The 27016-nt window shown below is 51.5% G+C and overlaps 1 protein-coding gene across 3 annotated transcripts in view; it reads left to right on the forward strand.

Annotated features, from left to right (window-relative positions):
- The first annotated feature begins 238 nt into the window (after positions 1-238).
- The window catches only part of PIK3R4 (phosphoinositide-3-kinase regulatory subunit 4), a 94817-nt gene continuing 68039 nt past the window's right edge, over positions 239-27016 (forward strand). The window contains exons 1-3 of one of the 3 annotated variants that reach the window (XM_075315209.1): positions 239-333; positions 1942-2714; positions 16726-16859. In XM_075315209.1, coding sequence (XP_075171324.1) covers positions 1985-2714; positions 16726-16859 — 864 coding nt within the window. In that variant the 5' untranslated portion in view covers positions 239-333; positions 1942-1984. Of the gene's footprint in view, positions 334-464; positions 681-1635; positions 1723-1941; positions 2715-16725; positions 16860-27016 lie in introns of those variants that run through there. The other 2 variants (XM_075315211.1, XM_075315210.1) reach the window with 2 other exon arrangements.

The following is a 27016-nucleotide window of genomic DNA, read 5'->3' on the forward strand; positions in this document are numbered from 1 at the left end:
GGGGTTAATAAATAAAATGTAACCTAAAAAGAGTCACCAAAAAATGTCTGCCCCCGAGCACTTCACTATGAGGGGTCTAGAATGGAGGAACATGCGAGCTGTCACAGACCGGCAGCCTGAGCCGCACACTGGTACCTCAGCCTCCTCCCGCCTCACAGCTCAACCACGTGACTCTACCAGCGCTCGCTCTGATTGGTCACTTGCGTGCCCCGCAGTGATTGGCTGAGAGTCAGGAAGTGGGCGCAAACATCCGCTCAAATGGGAATGTTGTGATCGCTGCAGTTCAGTCGGCGCCTGTGTCCTCCGGTGTGTCCGTGTGGAGCCGCGCACAAGGTATGACGTTACGGGCTTCCGTACAGCACGGCTGACTGTAGTCACATGACTTACACAGAGCTGCGGTGGGACCACAGGTTCCAGCATGCAGTGCTGGAGGATGCTAATGTTCTCCGTGCGTGGCAGGCCTCTGGCATTATCTGCACAGATGTGCCCGGACCAATATTGCGCCCGACTGTCACCGCTGCAGACAGTCACAGTGGGGGATGTGCGCACGGAATCCTTGGCTCTGAGAACTGCTTGAAAGGCTCCTGTCCGTGTTTCTTGCACAACTTCCTGCTGTTGTGGACGCTTGTTTTCTTCCACCTCAGGTTTAGACACATCTAGTGGGAGAAAGGACAGTGCAGGTGACAGAGGGGGTCCCGAGGGACATGCCTAAAAGTAAGCTCTGTGCAATCAGAGAGGAAAAGAAAACTGCAGGGGATGGAGATCTAAAGAAGCCGACTGTCCTGCATGTGTTTCCACTAGAAACCCTCAGAGGTGCTGTGTGCACAGGGCCATAGATGTGCAGGGACTGGAGGGGTCACAAGTGGCTGAGATTGCCCTGACAGCTTATAGATGGGTGCTCTCAGTGAAAGTGCCCTACAGATAAAAACCCCATTACACAGTGTAGGACGGGAGCAGCCCGGGCACAGATCAGCCGTGGTTTGGAGCCTCCGAACAGCCGCGGGGTCTGTTTTTATAGAATTTACCACGGTTTCTTTACTTAAAATGGGGTTCTCAGGTTTATTTATTTATTTTTTTTTTTTTTGTTGTGTTGGAGAGAACTAATCAGCATGATGGTGCAGACTGATCCTACACTTCTCGGTTGCATCTTATTGATGGGCATTTACAAAATTAAAGAGATGCCATAAACGTCCACCAGTGCCGGGCAGTCCGAAGCTGTCTCACTTAGCTTCATTCACTAAACAGAGCAATCTCCTTTGGGTCCCAAATGTATCCCTCTTTAATTAGTTTACCTGCAGGTTAACACATTTTTAGGGCAGACTTTCAGTTTTCTCGGTATCTGAAAAACTCATTTTACCCTCAATGGGAGCTGCAAGCACTTCTCGTTGATCTGCCGGCTCCAGTTCACTGAAGTTAGACGGCTTTGCTCCAGATCGGTTGCAAATGACCCATCACTAGTGTGTACTTCTAGGTCAACCTTTGATTACGAAGCCCCAGGGAGCAAATAAAATCCTCCCTGCCCAATCTGGTGCCACTGCCCCATACTGAGTTGACTCCATTTGGCCTTTTTGGATAAACCTCCATCGAGCTGTCACGTGAGCGCTGGCTCTACTTGCTAGCTGCTGATCAGCTTCAGCGTTCACATATTGTGGAAGGTGTTTCTCCTAGGAAAGTGACAGAGGATGCTGCACTGTGTTTGCAGGAACAGGACCAATCCAGGAGGTATCTTTTAGAAGAAAGTAAAAATATGTAATTCCCCCCCCCCCCCCTCCCGAGCCTATTAGACCTTTTACCATATATGCCCCTGCTAAACAGATCAATTTCAGTAAATATTAGCTATTGTCTTTCTGTGTGTTACATATATAATATATATAATGGCATCTCATCACTTCTTGCCCTTCCTTTTTTTTTTTCTTTTTTTTTTCTCTTTTTGTCTACTAGAACACTAGCCATTGGCTTTGGATGACACCCAGGTTATTGGATCATGGGGAACCAGCTAGCGGGAATAGCTCCTTCTCAGATCCTGTCGGTGGACAGTTATTTTTCAGATATTCATGATTTTGAGTATGACAAGAGCCTGGGAAGTACGCGGTTCTTTAAAGTTGCCAGAGCCAAACATAGAGAAGGTTTGGTTGTGGTGAAGGTGTTTGCGATACAGGACCCATCACTGCCATTAACCAACTACAAGCAAGAGCTAGAAGAGTTAAAAATCCGCCTCTGCTCTTCCCAGAACTGTCTCCCTTTCCAGAAGTTTACTCTGAATGAGAAAGCTGCCCTGCTCTTCAGACAGTATGTCCGAGACAACCTGTACGATCGGATCAGCACTCGCCCATTCCTCAATAACATTGAGAAGAGGTGGATTGCATTTCAGATCTTGACAGCAGTGGATCAGGCCCACACGTCTGGAGTGTGTCACGGTGATATCAAGACAGAAAATGTCATGGTGACTAGCTGGAACTGGGTACTTCTTACCGACTTTGCCAGTTTCAAACCAACTTATCTGCCTGAAGACAACCCAGCAGATTTCAACTATTTCTTTGATACCTCCCGAAGAAGAACTTGTTATATAGCTCCGGAAAGGTTTGTGGATGGTAGCACGTTTTCCACTGAACTCGAATCTATCAAGGATCCATCTACTCCTCTTGTGGATCTGACTAATAACAATCAACGAACTAGAGGGGATCTTAAGCGGTCGATGGATATCTTTTCTGCAGGTATTGTTTGTTATTCCCCCAACTGCAAATAGATTAGGATACTTGTTATTTGACAAATGGGGGTTGGGTGCTGAGAACATCACTAAAAGTACCGTCACACTAAGCGTCACTCCAGCGATCCCACCAGCAACCTGACCTGGCAGGGATCGCTGGAGCGTCGCTACACGGGTTGCTGGTGAGCTGTCACACAGGCAGATCTCACCAGTGACCAGCCCCCAGCCAGCAGCGACGCGTAGAAGCATGCTGCGCTTGGTAACTATCGGGTAACCAACCCGATATTTACCTTGGTTACCAGCGCACACCGCTTAGCGCTGGCTCCCTGCACACCTAGCCACAGTACATATCGGGTTAATTAACCGATGTGTACTCTGCTACGTGTGCAGGCAGCAGGAGCCGGCTTCTGCGGACGCTGGTAACCACGGTAAACATTGGGTAACTAAGAAGCCCTTCCCTTGGTTACCCAATATTTACCTTCGTTACCAGCATCCGCCGCTCTCACACTCCCTGTTCCCGGCACTCCTAGCCACAGTACACATCGGGTTAATTACTTGGTGGGTACTCCAGCTACGTGAGCAGGGAGCCAGCACTGACAGCGTGAGAGCGGCGGACGCTGGTAACGAAGGTAAATATCGGGTAACCAAGGTAAGGGCTTCTTGGTTACCCGATGTTTACCGTGGTTACCAGCGTCCGGCAGAAGCCGGCTCCTGCTGCCTGCACATTCAGTTGTTGCTATCTCGCTGTCACACACAGCGATGTGAGCTTCACAGCGGGAGAGCAACAACTAAAAAATGAACCAGGACATTCAGCAACAACCAGCGACCTCACAGCAGGGGCCAAGTTGTTGCTGGATGTCACACACAGCGACATCACTAGCAACATCGCTGCTACGTCACAAAAGTCGTGCCTCAGCAGCGATGTTGCTTAGTGAGACATGGCCTTAAGTCCTAAGCCACACGGCGAGGAAATCAGAGCGAGTGGAATGCTCTAAAACATCGCATTCCACTCGGACCAATGTTAGCCTATGTGCCATGAGCGATTATTTTCTCAGCCCTAATCGGACTGAGAAAACAATCGCAGCAAGCTGCGAAGGTAATGCGATCCTTGTTTCTCTCGCACCCATTCAAGTTTATGGGGCGAGAGAAAAATCACACTGCACTCGCATTACACCGGTGTATTGCGAGTGCAGGGCATGAATGGCAATAGCCGTCAACGGAGGAGAGAGGGAGATAAATCCCTCCTCCCTTCCCTCCTCAGCGCCAGCCCTCCTCTCCGCAGCTGAGGTTCGATCGCAAGATCGGACCTCAGTCGCAATGACCCTTGCATGACACTTGGATCCTGCTGTGCTGCCAGCGTGAGCAGAGTGTCATGCGAGGATTGCAGTAGTATCCATGTGGCCCCGGCCTAATATTGCTAGGTTTAAGAGGCAAATGACTTGGCTGTAAACTCTTTTTCTTTGTCGCTCCATTGGGAGACCCAGACAATTGGGTGTATAGGCTATGCCTCCGGAGGCCGCACAAAGTATTACACTTAAAAGTGTTAAGCCCCTCCCCTTCTGCCTATACACCCCCCGTGCTCCCACGGGCTCCTCAGTTTTTTGCTTTGTGCGAAGGAGGTCAGACACGCACGCACAGCTCCACAGATTGGTCAGCAGCAGCTGCTGACCATGTCGGATTGAAGAAAAGTGGGCCCATATAGAGCCCCCAGCATGCTCCCTTCTCACCCCACTCTTGTCGGTGGTGTTGTAAGGTTGAGGTATCCATTGCGGGTACGGAGGCTGGAGCCCACATGCTGTTTTCCTTCCCCATCCCCCTCAGGGCTCTGGGTGAAGTGGGATCCTATCGGTCTCCAGGCACTGAGACCGTGCTTCATCCACAACTCCTGTGGAGCCTGCTGGATAGGAGCCGGGTATCGTTCAGGGACATGGCCCTGCTACTTGGAGGTACTCTGTATCCCTGTGGGGACAGCGCACAGCAACACTCCAGCTTTGCTGGGTGTGCTAGTGCACCGGGGACCACGGCGCTGACCGGGTTAATATGTGCCATTACACACTCAGCGTTGCTGAGTGTGTTTATGTATAGGGACTGCCGCACTGACCGCCGCGGCCATGGAAACACTGCGGCGCGGCTGGGACTTGTAGTGCGCCGGGGACTTTCACGCCGGCCGCGCTTTTACGGCGGCCGCGTTTATTACTAGAGTCCCCGGCTTTTTGCGGCCTAGTTTCCTTTCCTCCCGCCCACAGCCCTGACAGGCAGGGGAAGGGCGGGACGCTGCACAGAACGAGCAGCACTGAGGGCTGGAGCATGCTTTGCATACTCCACCCCTCTCACTGTGCACAGTGCGGGCACCAGTTCCCGCTCTTTCTGGGTCACGCCCACGGCTCCCTCCTCTCCTCAGGACCCCGGCAGCCATTCCTGTCAGCTCCTCGGACGCTGCAGAGGGGGACAAAGTCTGGGAGACCCAGGCAGGGACTCTGGTGGCCTCACAACCGCTTTAGGCGGGTGGTAAGCAGCACCTGTGGTGCTAGCCCCATTGTGCAGTAGTGTAACATTATATGTTTATGGTATATATATTTTACACTGTATGGTGCACAGTTGATTCTGGCTATATACCCTATTGTGTTACTCAGGGAAGATAATAGCATGGCGCCCACGAAAGGCAGGGGTGCCAAAACACAGGCTTATTATGTTGCCTGCGCCGCATGTACGACCCCGCTACCGGCAGGTTCCACTGACCCTCATTGTGTGCACTGTTCGGCCCCTGTGGCACTTACTCAGCCGGAGCCTCTGCTAAGAGGGGCCCAGGGGGAGCCAGCTGCTAACACTGTTCAGGTGACGGGGACGGAGTTTGCAAAACTCTCTGAGACTATGGCTAAGATACTAGAAGCCTTGCAGTCCAGGCCGGTATCTCAGCACAGGGACTCTGTTGAATCTTTGTTCCCTGGCCCACCTCAGCTGGACCAACAATGTCCTCCCGGGGTATCTCATGGATCCCAGGCTGAGGGTTCTGACACAGACCCCAGCCCCAGACCGACTAAGCGAGCTCGCTTAGATTTTCCCTCGACATCATCATATTGTGCAGGGTCTCAGAGGGGGGAATCTCTGGTTGATGATGCGGAGACAGCTGATCAGGATTCTGATCCTGAGGCCGCTCTCAATCTTGATACTCCGGACGGGGACGCCATAGTGAACGACCTTATTGCGTCCATCAATCGTATGTTGGATATTTCTCCCTCAGCTCCTCCGGTGGAGGAGTCAGCTTCTCAGCAGGAGAAATTCCGTTTCAGGTTTCCCAAGCGTACACAGAGTATGTTTCTGGACCACTCTGATTTCAGAGAGGCAGTCCAGAATCACCATGCTTGTCCAGATAAGCGTTTTTCTAAGCGCCTTAAGGATACACGTTATCCTTTTCCCCCTGACGTGGTCAAAAGTTGGGCTCAGTGTCCCAAAGTGGATCCTCCAATCTCCAGACTGGCAGCTAGATCCATACTTGCAGTGGAAGATGGGGCTTCACTCAAAGATGCCACTGACAGGCAGATATAAACTCTGGTTGAAATCCATCTATGAAGCTATCGGCGCTTCTTTTGCCCCAGCGTTCGCAGCCGTATGGGCGCTACAAGCTATCTCAGCAGGTCAAGCGCAAATTGACGCAGCCACACGCACGTCCGCGCCACAGGTGGCGTCCATAACCACTCAGACGTCGGCATTTGCGTCTTACGCTATTAATGCTGTCCTGGACTCTGCGAGCCGTACGGCGGTTGCAGCCGCCAATTCGGTGGTACTCCGCAGGGCCTTGTGGCTACGGGAATGGAAGGCAGATTCTGTTTCCAAAAAGCGCTTAACCAGTTTGCCAATTTCTGGCGACCGATTGTTTGGCGAGCGTTTGGATGAAATCATCAAACAATCCAAGGGAAAGGATACATCCTTACCCCAGCCCAAACCGAACATACCCCAACAGAGGAAGGGGCAGTCGAGGTTTCGGTCCTTTCGGGGCGCGGGCAGGTCCCAATTCTCCTCGTCCAAAAGGCCTCAGAAAGATCAAAGGAACTCTGACGCATGGCGGTCTAAGTCACGTCCAAAAAAGACCACAGGAGGTGCCGCTACCAAAGCGGCTTCCTCATGACTTTCGGCCTCCTCACTCCGCATCTTCGGTCGGTGGCAGGCTCTCCCGCTTTTGCGACGCCTGGCTGCCACGGGTAAAAGACCGTTGGGTGAGAGACATTCTGTCTCACGGTTACAAGATAGAGTTCACCTCTCGTCCCCCGACTCGATTCTTCAGGTCATCCCCGCCTCCCGAGCGAGCCGAGGCTCTTCTGCAGGCGCTGGGCACTCTGAAGGCAGAAGGAGTGGTGGTCCCTGTTCCTCTTCAGCAACAGGGCCACGGTTTTTACTCCAACTTGTTTGTGGTCCCAAAGAAGGACGGGTCTTTCCGTCCTGTCCTGGACCTGAAACTTCTCAACAAACACGTAACGACCAGGCGGTTCCGGATGGAATCCCTCCGCTCCGTCATCGCCTCAATGTCCCAAGGAGATTTCCTTGCATCGATCGATATCAAAGATGCTTATCTCCACGTACCGATTGCTCCAGAGCACCAGCGCTTCTTGCGCTTCGCCATAGAAAACGAACACCTGCAGTTCGTGGCACTGCCGTTCGGCCTGGCAACAGCCCCACGGGTTTTCACCAAGGTTATGGCTACTGTAGTAGCGGTCCTCCACTCTCAGGGTCACTCGGTGATCCCTTACTTGGACGATCTCCTGATCAAGGCACCCTCTCAAGAGGCATGCCAACACAGCCTCGACGCTACCCTGGAGACTCTCCAGAGTTTCGGGTGGATCATCAATTTTCCAAAGTCAAATCTGACACCGGCCCAATCGCTCACATACCTTGGCATGGAGTTTCATACCCTCTCAGCGATAGTGAAGCTTCCGCTGATCAAGCAGCGGTCACTACAGACAGGGGTACAATCTCTCCTTCAAGGCCAGTCACACCCCTTGAGGCGCCTCATGCACTTCCTGGGGAAGATGGTGGCAGCAATGGAGGCAGTTCCTTTCGCGCAGTTTCACCTGCGTCCTCTTCAATGGGACATCCTACGCAAATGGGACAGGAAGCCGACGTCCCTCGACAGGAACGTCTCCCTCTCTCAGGCGACCAAAGCTTCCCTTCGGTGGTGGCTTCTTCCCACTTCATTATCGAAGGGGAAATCCTTCCTACCCCCATCCTGGGAGGTGGTCACGACGGACGCGAGTCTGTCAGGGTGGGGAGCGGATTTTCTCCACCACAGGGCTCAGGGTACGTGGACCCAGCAAGAGTCCTCGCTTCAGATCAATGTTCTGGAAATACGGGCAGTGTATCTTGCCCTGAAAGCGTTCCAGCAGTGGCTGGAAGGCAAGCAGATCAGAATTCAGTCGGACAATTCCACAGCGGTGGCATACATCAACCACCAAGGCGGCACACGCAGTCGGCAAGCCTTCCAGGAAGTCCGGCGGATTTTGATGTGGGTGGAAGCCACGGCCTCTACCATCTCTGCAGTTCACATTCCAGGCGTGGAAAACTGGGAAGCAGATTATCTCAGTCGCCAGGGCATGGACGCAGGGGAATGGTCCCTTCACCCGGACGTGTTTCAGGAGATCTGTTGCCGCTGGGGGGTGCCGGACGTCGACCTCATGGCGTCCTGGCACAACAACAAGGTACCGACGTTCATGGCACGGTCTCAAGATCCCAGAGCTCTGGCGGCAGATGCCTTAGTTCAGGATTGGTCGCAGTTTCAGCTCCCTTATGTGTTTCCTCCGCTGGCACTGTTGCCCAGAGTGTTACGCAAGATCAGGGCCGACTGCCGCCGCGTCATCCTCGTCGCTCCAGACTGGCCGAGGCGGTCGTGGTACCCGGATCTGTGGCATCTCACGGTCGGCCAACCGTGGGCACTACCAGACCGACCAGACTTGCTATCTCAAGGGCCGTTTTTCCATCTGAATTCTGCGGCCCTCAACCTGACTGTGTGGCCATTGAGTCCTGGATTCTAGCGTCTTCAGGGTTATCTCAAGACGTCGTTGCCACTATGAGACAGGCTAGGAAACCAACGTCCGCCAAGATCTACCACAGGACGTGGAAAGTTTTCCTGTCGTGGTGCTCTGCTCAGGGTTTTTCTCCCTGGCCTTTTGCCTTGCCCACTTTTTTGTCCTTCCTTCAATCTGGACTGGAAAAGGGTTTGTCGCTCGGCTCCCTTAAGGGACAAGTCTCAGCGCTCTCTGTGTTTTTCCAGAAGCGCCTAGCCAGACTTCCACAGGTACGCACGTTCCTGCAGGGGGTTTGTCACATCGTTCCTCCTTACAAGCGGCCGTTAGAACCCTGGGATCTGAACAGGGTGCTGCTGGTTCTTCAGAAACCACCATTCGAGCCAATGAGAGATATTTCTCTCTCACGCCTTTCGCAGAAAGTGGTTTTTCTAGTAGCAGTCACTTCACTTCGGAGAGTGTCTGAGCTAGCAGCGCTGTCATGCAAAGCCCCTTTCCTGGTTTTTCACCAGGACAAGGTGGTTCTGCGTCCGGTTCCGGAATTTCTCCCTAAGGTGGTATCCCCCTTTCATCTCAATCAGGATATCTCCTTACCTTCTTTTTGTCCTCATCCAGTTCACCAATGGGAAAAGGACTTGCACTTGTTAGATCTGGTGAGAGCACTCAGACTCTACATTTCTCGTACGGCGCCCCTGCGCCGCTCGGATGCACTCTTTGTCCTTGTCGCTGGCCAGCGTAAAGGGTCACAGGCTTCCAAATCAACCTTGGCTCGGTGGATCAAGGAGCCAATTCTCGAAGCCTACCGTTCGGCTGGGCTTCCGGTTCCCGCAGGGCTGAAGGCCCATTCTACCAGAGCCGTGGGCGCGTCCTGGGCTTTGAGGCACCAGGCTACGGCTCAGCAGGTGTGTCAGGCGGCTACCTGGTCGAGCCTGCACACTTTCATGAAACACTATCAGGTGCATCCCTATGCTTCGGCGGATGCCAGCCTAGGTAGACGAGTCCTTCAGGCGGCGGTTGCCCACCTGTAGGAAGAGGCCGTTTTACGGCTCTCTTACGAAGTATTATTTTACCCACCCAGGGACTGCTTTTGGACGTCCCAATTGTCTGGGTCTCCCAATGGATCGACAAAGAAGAAGGGAATTTTGTTTACTTACCGTAAATTCCTTTTCTTCTAGCTCCAATTGGGAGACCCAGCGCCCGCCCCTGTTTTTTTGTGTACACATGTTGTTCATGTTGAATGGTTTCAGTTCTCCGATATTCCTTCGGATTGAAGTTACTTTAAACCAGTTTATAATTCTTTTTCCTCCTTCTTGCTTTTGCACCAAAACTGAGGAGCCCGTGGGAGCACGGGGGGTGTATAGGCAGAAGGGGAGGGGCTTTACACTTTTAGTGTAATACTTTGTGCGGCCTCCGGAGGCATAGCCTATACACCCAATTGTCTGGGTCTCCCAATTGGAGCTAGAAGAAAAGGAATTTACGGTAAGTAAACAAAATTCCCTTCATTTCTGTTTTTTGTTTTTTCCTGGATTTGACTACTCCTTGACTCTCATCCGAGAGCAGTTATGAAATGCAGGGACACAAGTGCTGAAACTGACTCTGCAAGGTTCTCCTCCCAGAGGGTGGATTAGCTGTGTCCAGGCTTGGAGACGGTCTTTGTCCTCTGACCTCTAACCCTAGCTTCCTGTGGAGAGCCTATTCCAGCCCTTAGAGCCCCGCACCCAGCTGACTGCTCCTGTCCCTTTGTTTCAGTAATTGGCAGGCTCAGTACTTTGACCCACACACTATTTGTTGAAGTGTACCAACTCTTTACATTAGTGCTTATATTTGCAATGCAATAACAATTTGTGTATCTTTTCTTAGAACTAAGCTTTAGGCTATGTGCGCACAGTGTGTTTTTCGCGGCGTTTTTGCACGTTTTTCGGGTGCGTTTTTGGCCTCAAAACTGCAGGACTTTGCTTCCCCAGCAAAGTCTATGAGTTTTCATTTTTGCTGTCCGCACACTTCTGTTTTTTTTTTTTTTTTTTTTTTTTTTTTTTTTACCTGCGTTTTTGAGTAAAAAAAAAAAAATGTCAGTTCTTTCCTGCGTTTTTCTGCGTTTTCCCCCCATGCAATGCATTGGAAAAACGCTGCAAAACGCACCAAATCGCGGCAAAAACGCATGCGTTTTTTCGGCGCAGGTGCGTTTTTGTGCGTTTTTAGTGGCCAAAAACGCACAAACGCAGCGTCAAAAAGACGCAGTGTGCGAACCTAGCCTTAAGCCTTTCTTCTGTTAGGGTATGCAATCACACATCTTTCAGGCTGGTTTGCTATATAACCCCCTTGTAAATGCTCATACACAGGAGGGAATATAAGCATTTCTGTGAAAAATATTTGCTGTTCATAGATTCAGTTTTTCTTTGTCGCTCCATTGGGAGACCCAGACAATTGGGTGTATAGCTTCTGCCTCCAGAGGCCACACAAAGTATTACACTTTTAAAAAAGTGTAACCCCCTCCCCTCTGCCTATACACCCTCCCATGGATCACGGGCTCCTCAGTTTTATGCTTTGTGTGGAAGGAGGAGAGACACCGGCGTTGGCCTCTTTCGCTGAGAAACTCTGTCACTTTCTCAATCCATTGCTCAGTCTATGGACAAATGGTCATCTAAGCTGCTTGAGGCATTGCAGTCCAGACCGGGCTCTTCACAGGCCCCGGTCCCTGTTAGTTTGTCTCCTCCAGGCCCCTCTCGGTCCGCGCCGCAGCACGCTCCCAGGATAGCCCCTAGGTCCCAGGCGGAGGACTCCTGGATCGTAGCCCCAGACCTGCTAAGCGGCCTCGCTGGGATTCTTCCCCGGCCTCCTCACGCGCTGCTCTGGATCCCAGTTTGAGGACTCTCAGGAAGACGAGGCGGACGTGGGAGCTCAGGGCTCTGACCCTGACTTCGCCCTTAACCTTGATACCCCTGAGGGGGACGCCTTAGTACCGTATATACTGGCGTATAAGACGACTTTTTACCCCCTTAAAATAATGGCTACAGTGGGGGGTCGTCTTATACGCCGGATATACGGGGGAGGGGGGGGTGTGTATGTACACTGCAGCGTCCAGGGGAGGTCGGGGCAGCAGCTCTGGAGCACAGGGGAACGCTGCGGCCTGCATCCTTTGATCTCCTGCACCCGCTCATATAATATGCACAGCCGCTGTCCATCTCCAATGGTGCTGAAATCGCACGCAGTGAGGGGCTGGGGCAGCGGTGCATATTATATGAGCCTGCGTCCCAGTGTGATCGCACATGTCCCCCATGTGTTAGATTTGGCCCCCAGGCTGCTGCTCCTTCTAAAATAAAAAAGCTTTACTTACCCCTGCAGCGTTTCTCCCTGTGTCCCTGCTTCCACTGTGATCAGGCAGAGAGCTCAGCCTGCTGTGCCGATCACATGACCGCACTGACAACCAGGAAGTGGAAGAACAGAAGCACGGAGCCAGACAGGAGATAAGGAAAGAGGGTTTTATTTTACTTTGGGCAGCAGCCTAGGGGCCATATCTGACACAGGGGGACTTGTGCGATCTATATAGGGGCCATGGGCAGCACTATGGGGGCGATATCTGACACAGGGGGACTTGTGCGATCTATATAGGGGCCATGGGCAGCACTATGGGGGCGATATCTGACACAGGGGGACTTGTGCGATCTATATAGGGGCCATGGGCAGCACTATGGGGGAGATATCTAACACAGGGGGACTTGTGCCCATTATGGGCCCCGGTGAGCTGCTTCTAACCCCCCAGATGTATGCCCTGCCAATCCCCCCCCCCGCCGATGCCGCGGGTGCTGTACCCGCCGAGCCGCGGGTGCAGGCCCCACAGAGCAGCAGAGTTGTGTGTATTTGTCTGTATGTAGCAGAGTTGTATGTGTTTGTCTGTATGTAGCAGAGTTGTATGTGTTTGTCTGTATGTAGCAGAGTTGTATGTGTTTGTCTGTATGTAGCAGAGTTGTGTGTGTTTGTCTGTATGTAGCAGAGTTGTATGTGTTTGTCTGTATGTAGCAGAGTTGTGTGTGTCTGTTTGTAGCAGAGTGTAGTACCATTGTTTCAGTCCAGTTGTGGCTTTATACAGCAGGGAGGAGCATTCCTTGCTGTACTAAGTGAACATTGGAGCGATTGATCTGTCAATGGCCCTTTAAAAACATATTGTACGGCTCTCGCGGAATTAAAATTAACATGTTGCAATCAAAGCAGACTTTTTTTCATTTGGGAGCGGGGTAGTCTTATACAGTCAGTATATCCCAAATTCTATATTTTTAGGGCAGAAGTTGGGGGTCGTCTTATACGCCCAGTCGTCTTATACGCCGGCATATACGGTAAATGATCTTATCTCGTCCATCAACCAGGTGTTGGATCTCTCACCACCACCTCCTCCTGCAGAGGAGTCGGCTTCTCAGCAGGAGAAACACCAATTTCGATTCCCCAAACGTACGAGTTCGTCGCATTGCCCTTCGGCCTGGCGACAGCCCCACGGGTCTTCACCAAAGTCATGGCATCCGTCGTGGCGGTCCTGCACTCTCAGGGCCACTCGGTGATCCCATACTTGGACGATCTCCTAGTCAGGGCCCCTTCTCGGGTGGCGTGTCAACGAAGTCTTACCGTCACTCTGGCGACTCTCCAGCAGTTCGGGTGGATCATCAATTTCCCGAAATCCAAGTTGACGCCGACCCAATCACTGACTTACCTCGGGATGGAGTTTCATACCCTTCCAGCGTTAGTCAAGCTACCGCGGGACAAACTGCTTTCTCTGCAGGCGGGGGTGCAGTCACTTCTTCGGAGTCAGTCACCCCCCCCCCCCTTAAGACACCTCATGCACTTCCTGGGGAAGATGGTTGCAGCTATGGAGGCAGTGCCGTTCGCGCAATTCCATCTACGGCCACTCCAATGGGACATTCTTCGCAAATGGGACAAGAGTTCGGCTTCGCTCGACAAGAACATCTCTCTTTCACTTGCAACCAAAATATCACTTCAGTGGTGGCTCCTACCCACATCTCTGTCTCGGGGAAAATCCTTCCTCCCCCCCCAACCTGGGCCGTGGTCACCACGGACGCGAGCCTGTCAGGTTGGGGAGCGGTTTTTCTCCACCACAGGGCTCAAGGAACCTGGACTCCAATAGAATCGTCCCTTCAGATCAATATTCTGGAGATAGGGGCAGTATATCTAGCCCTATTGTCTTTCCATCGGTGGCTGGAGGGCAGGCAGATCCGAATCCAGTCGGACAGCGCCACTGCCGTCGCCTACATCAACCACCAAGGCGGCACTCGCAGTCGTCAAGCCTTCCAGGATGTCAGGCGGATTCTGCAGTGGGTGGAAGTCACAGGCTCCACCATCTCCGCAGTTCACATCCCGGGCGTGGAAAACTGGGAAGCAGATTTTCTCAGTCGTCAGGGCATGGACGCGGGGGAATGGTCTCTTCACCCAGACGTGTTTCGAGAGATCTGTCGCCGCTGGGGAATGCCGGACGTCGATCTCATGGCGTCACGACACAACAAGGTCCCGGCCTTCATGGCACGGTCTCAGGATCACAGAGCTCTGGCAGCGGACGCTCTGGTCCAGGATTGGTCGCAGTTTCGACTGCCATATGTGTTTTCCCCCTCTGGCGATGCTGCCCAGAGTACTACGCAAGATCCGGTCCGACTGCCGTCGCGCCATTCTCGTCGCTCCAGACTGGCCGAGGCGGTCGTGGTATCCGGATCTGTGGCATCTCACGGTGGGTCAACCGTGGGCGCTTCCAGACCGCCCAGACTTGCTGTCACAAGGGCCCTTTTTCCATCTGAATTCTGTGGCCCTCAACCTGACTGTGTGGCCATTGAGTCTTGTCTCCTAGCGTCTTCAGGGTTCTCTCAGGATGTCATTGCCACCATGAGACAAGCCAGGAAGCCTACGTCCGCCAAAATCTATTACAGGTCTTGGCAAATCTTCTTATCCTGGTGCTCTGATAACGGTTTTCCTCCATGGCCGTTTGCTTTACCCACATTTCTTTCATTCCTACAATCTGGAATGGACAAGGGTTGTCCCTCGGCTCTCTCAAGGGCCAAGTGTCGGCGCTCTCCGTGTTTTTTCAAAAGCGTCTAGCCAGGCTTCCGCAGGTCCGCACGTTCCTGCAGGGGGTCTGTCACATGGTCCCACCTTACAAACGTCCGTTGGAACCGTGGGATCTTAACAGGGTTCTGACGGCTCTTCAAAAGCCGCCTTTTGAGCCGCTGTGGGATGTCTCTCTCTCTCTCCCGTCTTTCTCAGAAGGTGGCCTTCCTGGTGGCGGTCACATCACTTCGGCGAGTGGCTGAGCTTGCAGCGCTGTCATGCAAAGCCCCTTCCTGGTTTTCCACCAGGATAAGGTGGTTCTGCGTCCTGTCCCGGAATTTCTCCCTAAGGTGGTATCTCCTTTTCATCTCAATCAGGATATCTCCTTGCCTTCCTTTTGCCCTAATCCAATTCACCAGTGTGAAAAGGATTTGCACTCTTTGGATCTAGTGAGAGCACTCCGGTTCTACGTGTCTCGCACGGCGCCCCTGCGCCGTTCAGACGCGCTCTTTGTCCTTGTCGCTGGCCAGCGTAAGGGCTCTCAGGCCTCCAAGTCAACCTTGGCTCGGTGGATCAAGGAACCGATTCTCGAGGCCTACCGTTCTTCTGGGCTTCCACTTCCTTCAGGGTTGAAAGCCCATTCTACCAGAGCCGTAGGTGCGTCCTGGGCTTTGCGGCACCGGGCGACGGCTCAGCAGGTGTGTCAGGCAGCTACGTGGTCTAGTCTGCACACTTTCACGAAGCACTATCAAGTGCATGCCTATGCTTCGGCAGATGCCAGTCTAGGTAGGCGAGTCCTCCAGGCGGCGGTTGCCCACCTGTAAGAGGGGGCCGTTTTTGGCTCCTTTTATTGAGGTATTCTTTTACCCACCCAGGGACTGCTCTTGGACGTCCCAATTGTCTGGGTCTCCCAATGGAGCGACAAAGAAAAAGGGAATTTTGTTTACTTACCGTAAATTCCTTTTCTTCTAGCTCCTATTGGGAGACCCAGCACCCGCCCCTGTTCCCTTCGGGCTGGTTGTTCTTTTGTGTACACATGTTGTTCATGTTGAATTGTTCTTTTGGTTCATGGTCTTCAGTTCTCCGAACATCCTTCGGATTGAATTTACCCTATACCAATTCATAAGTTTTCTCCTTCCTGCTTTTGCACCAAAACTGAGGAGCCCGTGATCCACGGGAGGGTGTATAGGCAGAGGGGAGGGGTTACACTTTTTAAAGTGTAATACTTTGTGTGGCCTCCGGAGGCAGAAGCTATACACCCAATTGTCTGGGTCTCCCAATAGGAGCTAGAAGAAAAGGAATTTACGGTAAGTAAACAAAATTCCCTTTTTTGATCATCTTTTAACTGCTTCACGTGGATGCAGAGGGGTTAAATTAGGTGACCTGATCGTTCTTCTGGCGTCTTTTGCTTGGAAGATGCCACTAACAACTATGGAGAGCCCAAAATAATATTTATTATTTATTTATATAGTACCAACATGTTGCACAGCACTTTACAATTCAGAGGTTCATGTACAAACAAATGTAAGTAACAGTTATAGAAGATACAATAATTAAAGCCTAAAATAAGACAACCCTCATTGTAAGAGCTTACAATCTACAGTGGGGTGCGGTGGGGGTTTCACCCACCCCTTGGAATTTTTTTTCCCTATTTTTCAGTATGTTATAAGGTAAAATGAACGGTGTCCTTCAAAACTACAACTTAAAAAATACAAGCCCCAATAGAGCTACTGTATATTGATGGAAAAAGTTATTATGACTCTCAGAAGAAGGGGAGGAAAAAAAAGTGCAAAAACCAACAAACAATATTTGGTTGAGCCTGAAAGGGGTTAAAAATGGGAAAATAGTAAACGCCATAGAGGAGTGGGAATAAAATAAGAGCAAAATTACACCCTGACCTGGTGCCAGGTCCTCTAATATACTCTGTACTAGAAAACTGTTTCATCTTTTCCTTTGTCCCGGCAGGTTGTGTTATCGCCGAGCTGTTCACAGAAGGGGTGCCATTATTTGATTTGTCCCAGCTTCTAGCTTATAAAAAAGGACAGTTCTCTCCAGATCAAGTGCTCAGCAAAATTGAAGACAGCTCTATCCGACTGCTAGTAAGTAGTGACATAATGGTGGTTATGGAGTGATGGTGGTCTTGTCCATGGTGGCATACTATTATTATTATTATTATATTTATATATAATATAATATTATTAATGTTCGGTCCATGTATAATCTGTCATTTACAGCAGCAACTACTAATAATTTACAAAACTCTTCGCAGTTTCCTATGTTACAGAATTGATTGCACTGTATCCATAAATAAACCTTTAAACATCCATAAAAATCTTACAATGTAGCTCCGTATAGCATCCGAATTTTACTTTTTTTTTTTTTCTGACTGGGTTCGTGATGTGCGGTATCTGATAGATACCTCAATATTATGAACACCTGGACTTTGTCAGGTGACATTAAAGCTGGTATCAACCCCATACATTACCCCACACCAGGGCAATGGGATGAGCTGGGGTAAAGCGCCAGGACTGGCACATCTAATGGATGTGCCACTTCTGGGGCAGCTGAACGCTGTTATTTTTAGTCTGGGAGATAGATTAGATCTAATCTCTTGACCTCTCTCTCTCTCTCTTAAGGTGTCACACACAGCGACAACGACGTCGCTGCTACGTCACCATTTTCTGTGACGTTGCAGCGACGTCCCGTCCCTGTCGCTGTGTGTGACATCCAGCAACGAGCTGGCCCCTGCTGTGAGGTCGCCGGTCGTTGCTGAATGTCCAGCTTCATTTTTTGGTCGTCGCTCTCCCGCTGTGACGCACAGATCGCTGTGTGTGACAGCGAGAGAGCGACGAAATGAAGCGAGCAGGGAGCAGGAGCCGGCGTCTGGCAGCTGCGGTAAGCTGTAACCAAGGTAAACATCGGGTAACCAAGGTGGTTACCCGATATTTACCTTCGTTACCAGCCTCCGCCGCTCTCACGGTGCCAGTGCCGGCTCCTGCTCTCTGCACATGTAGCTGCAGGACACATCGTGTAATTAACCCGATGTGTACTGTAGCTAGGAGAGCAGGGAGCCAGCGCTAAGCAGTGTGCGCGGCTCCCTGCTCTCAGCACATGTAGCTGCAGTACACATCGTGTAATTAACCCGATGTGTACTGTAGCTAGGAGAGCAGGGAGCCAGCGCTAAGCAGTGTGCGCGGCTCCCTGCTCTCTGCACATGCAAATAAAAAAAAAAAACCTAAAAGTTCAAATCGCCCCCCCCCCCTTTCCCACCATTGAAAATTAAAGGGTTAAAAAGTAAATAAATATACATATTTGGTATCGCCGCGTTCAGAAATGCCCGATCTATCAAAATATAAAATGAATTAATCTGATTGGAATTTTTTTGCCACTACGCTGTTTACCAAACTCCAAAATTACGTTTTTTGGTCGCTGCAAGTTTTTTGCAAAATGCAATAACAGGCGATCAAAACGTAGCATCTGCGCAATATGGTACCATTATAAACGTCAGCTCGAGACGCAAAAAAATAAGCCGTCACTAAGCCATAGATCCCAAAAAATAAGAACGCTACGTGTTTCGGAAAATGGCGCAAAACGTGCGCCACTTTTATTGGACAAACTTGTGAATTTTTTTTAACCCCTTAGATACAAGTAAACCTATACATATTTGGTGTCTACAAACTCGCACCGACCTCAGGCATCATACCCACACATCAGTTTTGCCATATAGTGAAAAAAACATCCCAAAAACTATTTTTCCATCACACTTTTTTGCAATTTTTTCCGCATTTGGAATTTTTTTGCTGTTTTCCAGTACACCATATGGTAAAACTTATGGTTTCATTTAAAAGTACAACTTGTCCCGCAAAAAACAAGCCCTCATATGGCAAGATTGACGGAAAAATAAAAAAGTTACGGCTCTCGGAAGAAGGGGAGCAAAACGGAAAGTGCCCCGGGGCTGAAGGGGTTAAAAGTTAGAAATTTGCCGCTATAGCAACATTTTTGCAAATTACCTTTGGATTCAAAATGCTCACTATAGCCCTGAATAAAATCCTTGCGTGGTCTAGATTCCAAAATGGGTCACTTGTGGGGGATTTCTGCTGTGTAGGTACCTTAGGGGGGCCCTTCAAATGCAACATTGTACTCCACAATTTATTTCAACTTCTCCAAAATTCAAATGGTGCTCCTTCCATTCCAATCCGTACAGTTTGTCCAAACAGAGGATTTTAACCACAAGTGGGGTATCCCTGCGCCCATAAGAAATTAGATAAACGGTGAGGTCCACTTTTTTTGGTGTTGCCTCTTGAAAAAGTGAGAAATTTGCTGCTAAAGCAACATTTTTATGAAAAGAATATTATTTTTTTTTTTTTTTTTTTTTAAATATGGCAACCTAAGGTTATCAAATTTGTGAAGTACCTGTGGATTCAAAATGCTCACTATACCCTTGGATAAAATCTTTGAGGGGTCTAGTTTCCAGAATCAGGTCACTTGTGGGAGGATTCTGCTGTTTAGGGGACCAGCAAATGCAACATGGTGCCCGCAATCTATTTCTGCAAAAATTGTGTTCCAACCTTCAAATCTTGCTCCTTCTGTTCCAGGCTCTCCCATTTGTTCAAATAGAACTTTCTGTCCACATGTAGGTGCGCTCAGAAGAAAGTGGGTGACAATTTTTGAGGTCCATTTTGTTGTGCTATTATATTATCATTTTCTTTATCGTTCCTTTGGGAGACCCAGACCTTGGGTGTTTAGCTTGTGCCTCCGGAGGACACACAAAGTAAAAAACTCTCATTGGAATCGGACACATGTTAGTGAATGATTCAGCTCTCATCTGCGATTTTTTTTTTTTTTTTTTTTTTTTTTTTTTCTCCTCTCAGTCCAAGTCGGACTGGGAAAAAAAATCGCAGCATGCTGCTTTTTTGCGAGTTTCTCGCACCATTTGCCCCAATGATTTCCTATGGAAGGGGATTAAAAGTAGGATCACACACGCGCACCAGCGTTCACATTTGCGAGTGTGGCAGTAACTTCGCTCATTAAATATTCAACAGATGAATGTAACATCACATTCCCAAAGGTAAATTAAATGACACCTGTGTAATAATAGCTTTTATATAATTAAGATGTTGCATGAAACGCACACAAGCAAAAAGCATCACACTTGCGTTGCACTCGCACCTAACGTGAACTAAAATCAGCCGAGTATTTTTCAGCCCAGTCGGACCGATTTTACTCGCATAGATGTGTTTCCAGCCTAAAAGTGTAGCTCCTCCCCCTAAGCTTATACACCCCCTTGGAGAGCCAGTCACAGCCAGTTTATTTGTGTTCAGGAGGACATACATCCACACATGCATTCTCATGAGATATATATATTTTTTTTTTTTTTTTTTGGAAAAAGATTGAAGAAGTGCGGGTCCACGTCTGGACTCCCGGCATATCCCTTCTCACCCCACTGTGTCGGTGGTGTTGTAAGGTTGATTTCCAAGGCTGGAGCCTTACATGCCGTGCTCCTTCACCATCCCTCCTGGGCTCGATTGAAGTGGGAGCCAGCGCGGTCTCCATGCCTGGCAGGAGACCGGTCTCCGTCCACAGCCCCTTGAGGACCCTGCTGGACCGGAGCACTCATCCCCAGGGACCTGGCCCTGCGTCTCAGCAGCTAAGTACCTGAGATGTTCATATGTTGGGGGGGTCCCTGTCCTTTATTGTGTGGGGAGAGTGTGTTTGCTGTATTTGTTTTGACATTTCCGGCGGGTCCTCTGGCTTTTCGCCCGAGAACCGCGCCGATGGTGCCTGCGCGTCGGCCTCGCTGCTCAAATTTAGGCCCCGGCTTCGCCGGAGGCCTAGTTTCTGTTACCTGCCCTCATATGTCGCTCATGCAGAGGGACAAGCACGGCTCCTCCCGGCGGCCGTCCTGCACAGGGGAGGGACACTCCCCACTGCTTGTGCGTGACTCACCCCCCCCCCCCCTCCCTCCTGCAGGCCTCTATGGCCCTCCAGATCCCGCTTTCCTACAGGGACTCCCCCGGCCCGCCCCCTCTCCTCGCTCCGGCGGCCGTTTTCTTGGACAGGGTTCACCCTGCGCTGGGACATCCTGCACTCTGCATCCCTGCTGAGGTGCTGTGCATTGGGGGTCCGGGCTTCGGGATCTGGAGGGCACACAACACCGCTTCCGGCGGTCTGGTAAGCCACAGCCGGTCTCTGGTTGTGGACCTCTGAATATACTCCCTGGGGTTCATTCTCTTTGTAGAAGCTGTTTTCCCCACTCCAGCAGCATGTCTCACACGAGGAGCAAGGCTCCAAAGCTTTATACTGCATGCGCTGCATGTAAGCTCCTGCTGCCTGAACCGAGCACCTATCCACATTGTGATGTCTGCTCTAACTTAGAGGTGCCACAGCCTGGAGTCTCACCCCCAGTGGTCTCTCAAGCTGCTTCTGCACCTGTGGCTGAACCCCCGGCCTGGGTAGAGTCCTTCTCTAGGTCTATCTCCCAGTCATTTGCTGAGTCCATGGGACTTCTGTCCAGGACTTTGATGAATATGCATCAGCCCCCTTCACAGGGTGCCTCTAATGCTCTTGCTAAGGGTCCTTTAGGATCCCTATCCTCTGACCTCCGTCCACTGGAGCTCACAGAGGATTCATCATCAGGGCACAGACCCCGTCCTCCTAAGAGGCGCTGCAGGGTTTCCTCTCCCCCCTCATCCCGCGGCTCTGATTCAAGGGTTGAAGACTCGCAGGATGAGGAGGATGCCTTTACAGGGGGCTCGGAGGCTAACTCCATGTGCCACATTGATCTTTCTGAGGGTGACTCAGATTTTAGTGACTTGATTGCTTCCATTAATTCTGTACTGGATCTCAATCCGCCAGTATCAGAGGAGCAACCCTCTCTGGCAGAAAAGCACCAGTTTACCTCGCCTAAGAGTAAAGAGTGTGTTCTTCTTCGGCGCTCCATTGGGAGACCCAGACGATTGGGTGTATAGCACTGCCTCCGGAGGCCACACAAAGCAATTACACTAAAAAGTGTAAGGCCCCTCCCCTTCTGGCTATACACCCCCAGTGGGATCACTGGCTCACCAGTTTTTTCTGCTTTGTGCGAAGGAGGTCAGACATCCACGCATAGCTCCACTGTTTAGTCAGCAGTAGCTGCTGACTATATCGGATGGAAGAAAAGAGGGCCCATATGGGGCCCCCAGCATGCTCCCTTCTTACCCCACTTGTGGTTTGTAAGGTTGAGGTACCCATTGCGGGTACGGAGGCTGGAGCCCACATGCTGTTTTCCTTCCCCATCCCCCTGAGGGGCTCTGAGGAAGTGGGATCTTACCGGCCACCAAGCCCTGAGGCCGGGCTCCATCCACAGACCCATAGAACCTGCTGGATGTGGAGCGGGAGTGCCGTTCAGGGACAAGGCCCTGCAACTTTCAGGTACTCTGTGTCCCCGTATGACAGGCCACGCACACCCCAGACTTGCTGGGTGTGCTAGTGCGCCGGGGACTGTAGCGCTGTGCGCTGGGCTTATAGTCCCCGCAGATTACTGGGGGACTTTATGTGTGTGGTTCGCCGCGCCGACCGCCCCTGGAGCGGCGGCGCAGCTGCGACTTGTAGTGCGCCGGGGACGCGCCGACCGCGCTTTTACGGCGGCGGCGCTTCTAACTTTAGTTCCCGGTTTTTTCTGCGGCCTAGCTCCGCTTCGTTAACGCCCCCCACCCTGTCAATCAGGGTAGGGGAGAGACGTTATTCAATCGGCAGCGCCGAGGGCTGGAGCACGATTTACATGCTCCAGCCCTCTCACTGAGCACAGTAGGACACAGGCTTCGCGCTTTTTCTCTGTGCACGCCCTAGGCCCGCCCCCAGGCTTGCAGCTCCCCAGGACGCCGGCAGCCATTATACACATGCAGTCTGGCTGGAGAACGGACGCAGGCTCTGGGGGACCCAGGCTAGGGATTTCTGGCGACCACACACCCGCGCTAAGCGGGCGGTAAGCAGCACATACGTGCGGCCCCACTAGTGCCACAGTGTTCTATTTGTGTACTGTTTTTCGCTGTACCAGATATATTTATATATATATTTATATATACTGCACTGTTTGGTCGCTTCTTGGCTGTATACCCTATATTACTCTGGGGAGACAACAACATGTCATCCACAAAACGCAAGGGTGCCAAGGCAATGGCTGCTTACACTGCTTGTACAGCATGTGGGGCTAATCTACCAGCAGGCTCCAACGACTCTCATTGTGTGCAATGTTCAGTCCCAGTGGCACTTCGTCAGCCAGAGCCTATGGTGGTGGTAGCCCAGGCAGAGTCGCCTGCGACCCCTGCCCCGGTGACGGGGTCAGAATTTGCAGTTTTTGCTGATAAAATGTCTGTGACTATGGCAAAAATCCTGGAAACCTTGCAGTCCAGGCCAGTTGCTCAGACCATGGACACCGCTGTGTCTATGTTTCCCGGCCCCCCTCAGCTGGAATTAATCCGTAATTCAAGGGGGTCCCAGGCATCACAGGCTGAGGGCTCTGACTCCGATGACAGTCCCAGTCCGCCTAAGCGAGCTCGCTGGGAGAGACCCTCCACGTCATCACGCGGATCAGGGTCTCAGCGAGAAGGGTCTCTATATGATGACTCAGAGGTGGGTGATCAGGAGTCTTGTCCTGACGCCGCACTCAATCTGGATACTCCTGATGGTGACGCCATGGTAAATGACCTTATAGCGGCCATCAATAGGCTGTTGGATATTTCTCCCCCAGCCCCTTCTTCAGAGGAGGCAGCTGCACAGCAGGAGAAATTCCATTTCCTGTATCCCAAGCGTAAATTGAGTACTTTTCTGGACCACTCTGACTTCAGAGAATCCATCCAGAAACACAATACTTATCCGGACAAGCGTTTTTCTAAACGCCTTAAGGATACACGTTATCCTTTTCCCCCTGACGTGGTCAAACGCTGGACCCAGTGTCCAAAAGTGGACCCTCCAATATCCAGACTGGCAGCTAGATCCATAGTTGCAGTGGAGGATGGGGCTTCACTTAAAGATGCCAATGACAGACAGATGGACCTTTGGTTGAAATCTGTCTATGAAGCTATCGGCGCGTCGTTTGCTCCAGCATTCGCGGCCGTGTGGGCGCTCCAAGCTATTTCAGCTGGTCTGGCACAGGTGGACTCTCTCATACGTCCAGCAGTGCCGCAAGTGGCGTCCCTAACTACACAAATGTCTGCGTTTGCGACCTACGCTATCAATGCGGTACTGGCATCTACGAGCCGTACCTCAATGGCATCCGCCAACTCTGTAGTTTTGCGCAGAGCCTTGTGGTTAAAAGAATGGAAAGCAGATTCTGCTTCTAAAAAATGTTTAACCAGCTTGCCATTATCTGGAGACAGACTGTTTGGTGAGCAATTGGCGGAAATCATTAAACAGTCCAAAGGTAAGGACTCCTCCTTACCCCAGCCCAGATCAAGCAAACCTCCACAGAGGAAGTGGCAGTCAAAGTTTCGGTCCTTTCGAGGCTCGGGCAAGCCCCAATTCTCCTCGTCCAAAGGGACTCAGAAAGAGCAAAGAAGCTCTGATTCCTGGCGGGCTCACTCACGCCCCAAGAAAGCAACCGGAGGTACCGCTTCCAAGGCGGCTGCCTCATGACTTTCGGCCGCCTCCCTCCGCATCCTCGGTCGGTGGCAGGCTCTCCCGCTTTTGCGACATTTGGCTGCCACAGGTCAAAGACCGGTGGGTAACAGACATTTTGTCTCACGGGTACAGGATAGAGTTCAGTTCTCGTCCTCCGCCTCGGTTCTTCAGAACTTCCGCACATCCCGACCGAGCAGATGCCCTTCTGCAGGCGGTGAATTCTCTAAGAGCAGAAGGAGTGGTGGTCCCTGTTCCTCTTCAGGAACGAGGTCAAGGTTTTTACTCCAATCTCTTTGTGGTGCCAAAAAAGGACGGCTCATTCCGTCCTGTTCTGGACCTAAAACTGCTCAACAAGCATGTGAACGCCAGGCGGTTCCGGATGGAATCCCTCCGCTCAGTCATTGCCTCAATGTCTCAAGGAGATTTCCTAGCATCAATAGACATCAAAGATGCTTATCTCCACGTGCCGATTGCTACAGAGCACCAACGCTTTCTACGCTTCGTGATAGGAGACGACCATCTTCAGTTCGTAGCTCTGCCATTTGGTCTGGCGACAGCCCCCCGGGTGTTCACCAAGATCATGGCGGCAGTGGTAGCAGTCTTGCACTCTCAGGGACACTCTGTGATCCCTTACTTGGACGATCTACTGGTCAAGGCACCCTCTCAAGAGGCATGCCAACTCAGCTTGACTGTTGCACTGGAGACTCTCCAGACGTTCGGGTGGATCATCAACTTCTCAAAGTCAAATCTGTCACCGACCCAATCACTAACGTATCTTGGCATGGAGTTTCATACTCTCTCAGCGATAGTGAAGCTTCCGCTGGACAAGCAGCGGTCTCTACAGACTGGGGTGCAGGCTCTCCTTCAAAGTCAGTCGCACTCCTTAAGACGCCTCATGCACTTCCTCGGGAAGATGGTGGCGGCAATAGAGGCGGTTCCGTTTGCGCAGTTTCATCTGCGCCCACTTCAATGGGACATTCTCCGCCAATGGGACGGGAAGTCAACATCCCTGGACAGGAAAGTCTCCCTTTCCCAGACGGCCAAGGACTCTCTGCAGTGGTGGCTTCTTCCCACCTCATTATCACAGGGAAGATCCTTCCTACCACCGTCTTGGGCGGTGGTCACGACAGACGCGAGTCTGTCAGGGTGGGGAGCAGTTTTTCTCCACCACAGGGCTCAGGGTACGTGGACTCAGCAGGAGTCCACCCTTCAGATCAATGTTCTGGAAATCAGAGCAGTGTATCTTGCCCTACTAGCCTTCCAGCAGTGGCTGGAAGGAAGGCAGATCCGAATTCAGTCGGACAATTCCACAGCGGTGGCATACATCAACCACCAAGGGGGGACACGCAGTCGGCAAGCCTTCCAGGAAGTCCGTCGGATTCTGATGTGGGTGGAAGCCACGGCCTCCACCATATCCGCAGTTCACATCCCCGGCGTAGAAAACTGGGAAGCAGACTTCCTCAGTCGCCAGGGCATGGACGCAGGGGAATGGTCCCTTCACCCAGACGTGTTTCAGGAAATCTGTCGCCGATGGGGAAGGCCGGACGTCGACCTAATGGCGTCCCGGCACAACAACAAGGTCCCAGCCTTCATGGCACGGTCTCGCGATCAAAGAGCGCTGGCGGCAGACGCCCTAGTGCAAGATTGGTCGCAGTTCCGGCTCCCTTATGTGTTTCCACCTCTGGCACTCTTGCCCAGAGTGCTACGCAAGATCAGATCCGATTGCAGCCGCGTCATACTCGTCGCCCCAGACTGGCCGAGGAGGGCGTGGTATCCGGATCTGTGGCAGCTCACGGTCGGCCAACCGTGGGCACTACCAGACCGACCAGACTTACTGTCCCAAGGGCCGTTTTTCCATCGGAATTCTGCGGCCCTGAACCTGACTGTGTGGCCATTGAGTCCTGGATCCTAGCGTCTTCAGGATTATCCCAAGGGGTCGTTGCCACCATGAGACAGGCTAGGAAGCCCACGTCCGCTAAGATCTACCACAGAACGTGGAGGATATTCTTATCCTGGTGCTCTGCTCAGGGAGTGTCTCCCTGGCCATTTGCATTGCCTACCTTTCTTTCTTTCCTGCAATCTGGGTTAGAGAAAGGTTTGTCGCTCGGCTCCCTTAAAGGTCAGGTCTCGGCGCTATCCGTCTTTTTTCAGAGGCGTTTGGCACGCCTTCCTAAGGTGCGCACGTTCCTACAGGGGGTTTGCCATATCGTACCCCCGTACAAGCGGCCGTTAGATCCATGGGATCTGAACAGGGTACTAGTTGCCCTCCAGAAGCTGCCCTTCGAGCCTCTGAGGGAGGTTTCACTTTCTAGGCTATCACAGAAAGTGGCTTTTCTGGTAGCGATCACATCTCTTCGGAGAGTGTCTGAGCTGGCAGCGCTGTCATCCAAGGCTCCCTTCCTGGTCTTCCACCAGGACAAGGTAGTGCTGCGCCCCATTCAGGAGTTCCTCCCGAAGGTGGTATCCTCTTTTCATCTTAATCAGGATATCTCTTTGCCTTCGTTTTGTCCTCATGCAGTTCATTGGTATGAGAAGGATTTACATTTGTTAGATCTGGTGAGAGCACTCAGAATCTACATTTCCCGCACGGCGCCCTTGCGCCGTTCGGATGCACTCTTTGTCCTTGTCGCTGGTAAGCGCAAAGGGTCGCAGGCTTCTA

The sequence above is a fragment of the Anomaloglossus baeobatrachus genome, chromosome 6 (genome assembly GCF_048569485.1).
Source record: "Anomaloglossus baeobatrachus isolate aAnoBae1 chromosome 6, aAnoBae1.hap1, whole genome shotgun sequence".
NCBI lineage: Eukaryota > Metazoa > Chordata > Amphibia > Anura > Aromobatidae > Anomaloglossus > Anomaloglossus baeobatrachus.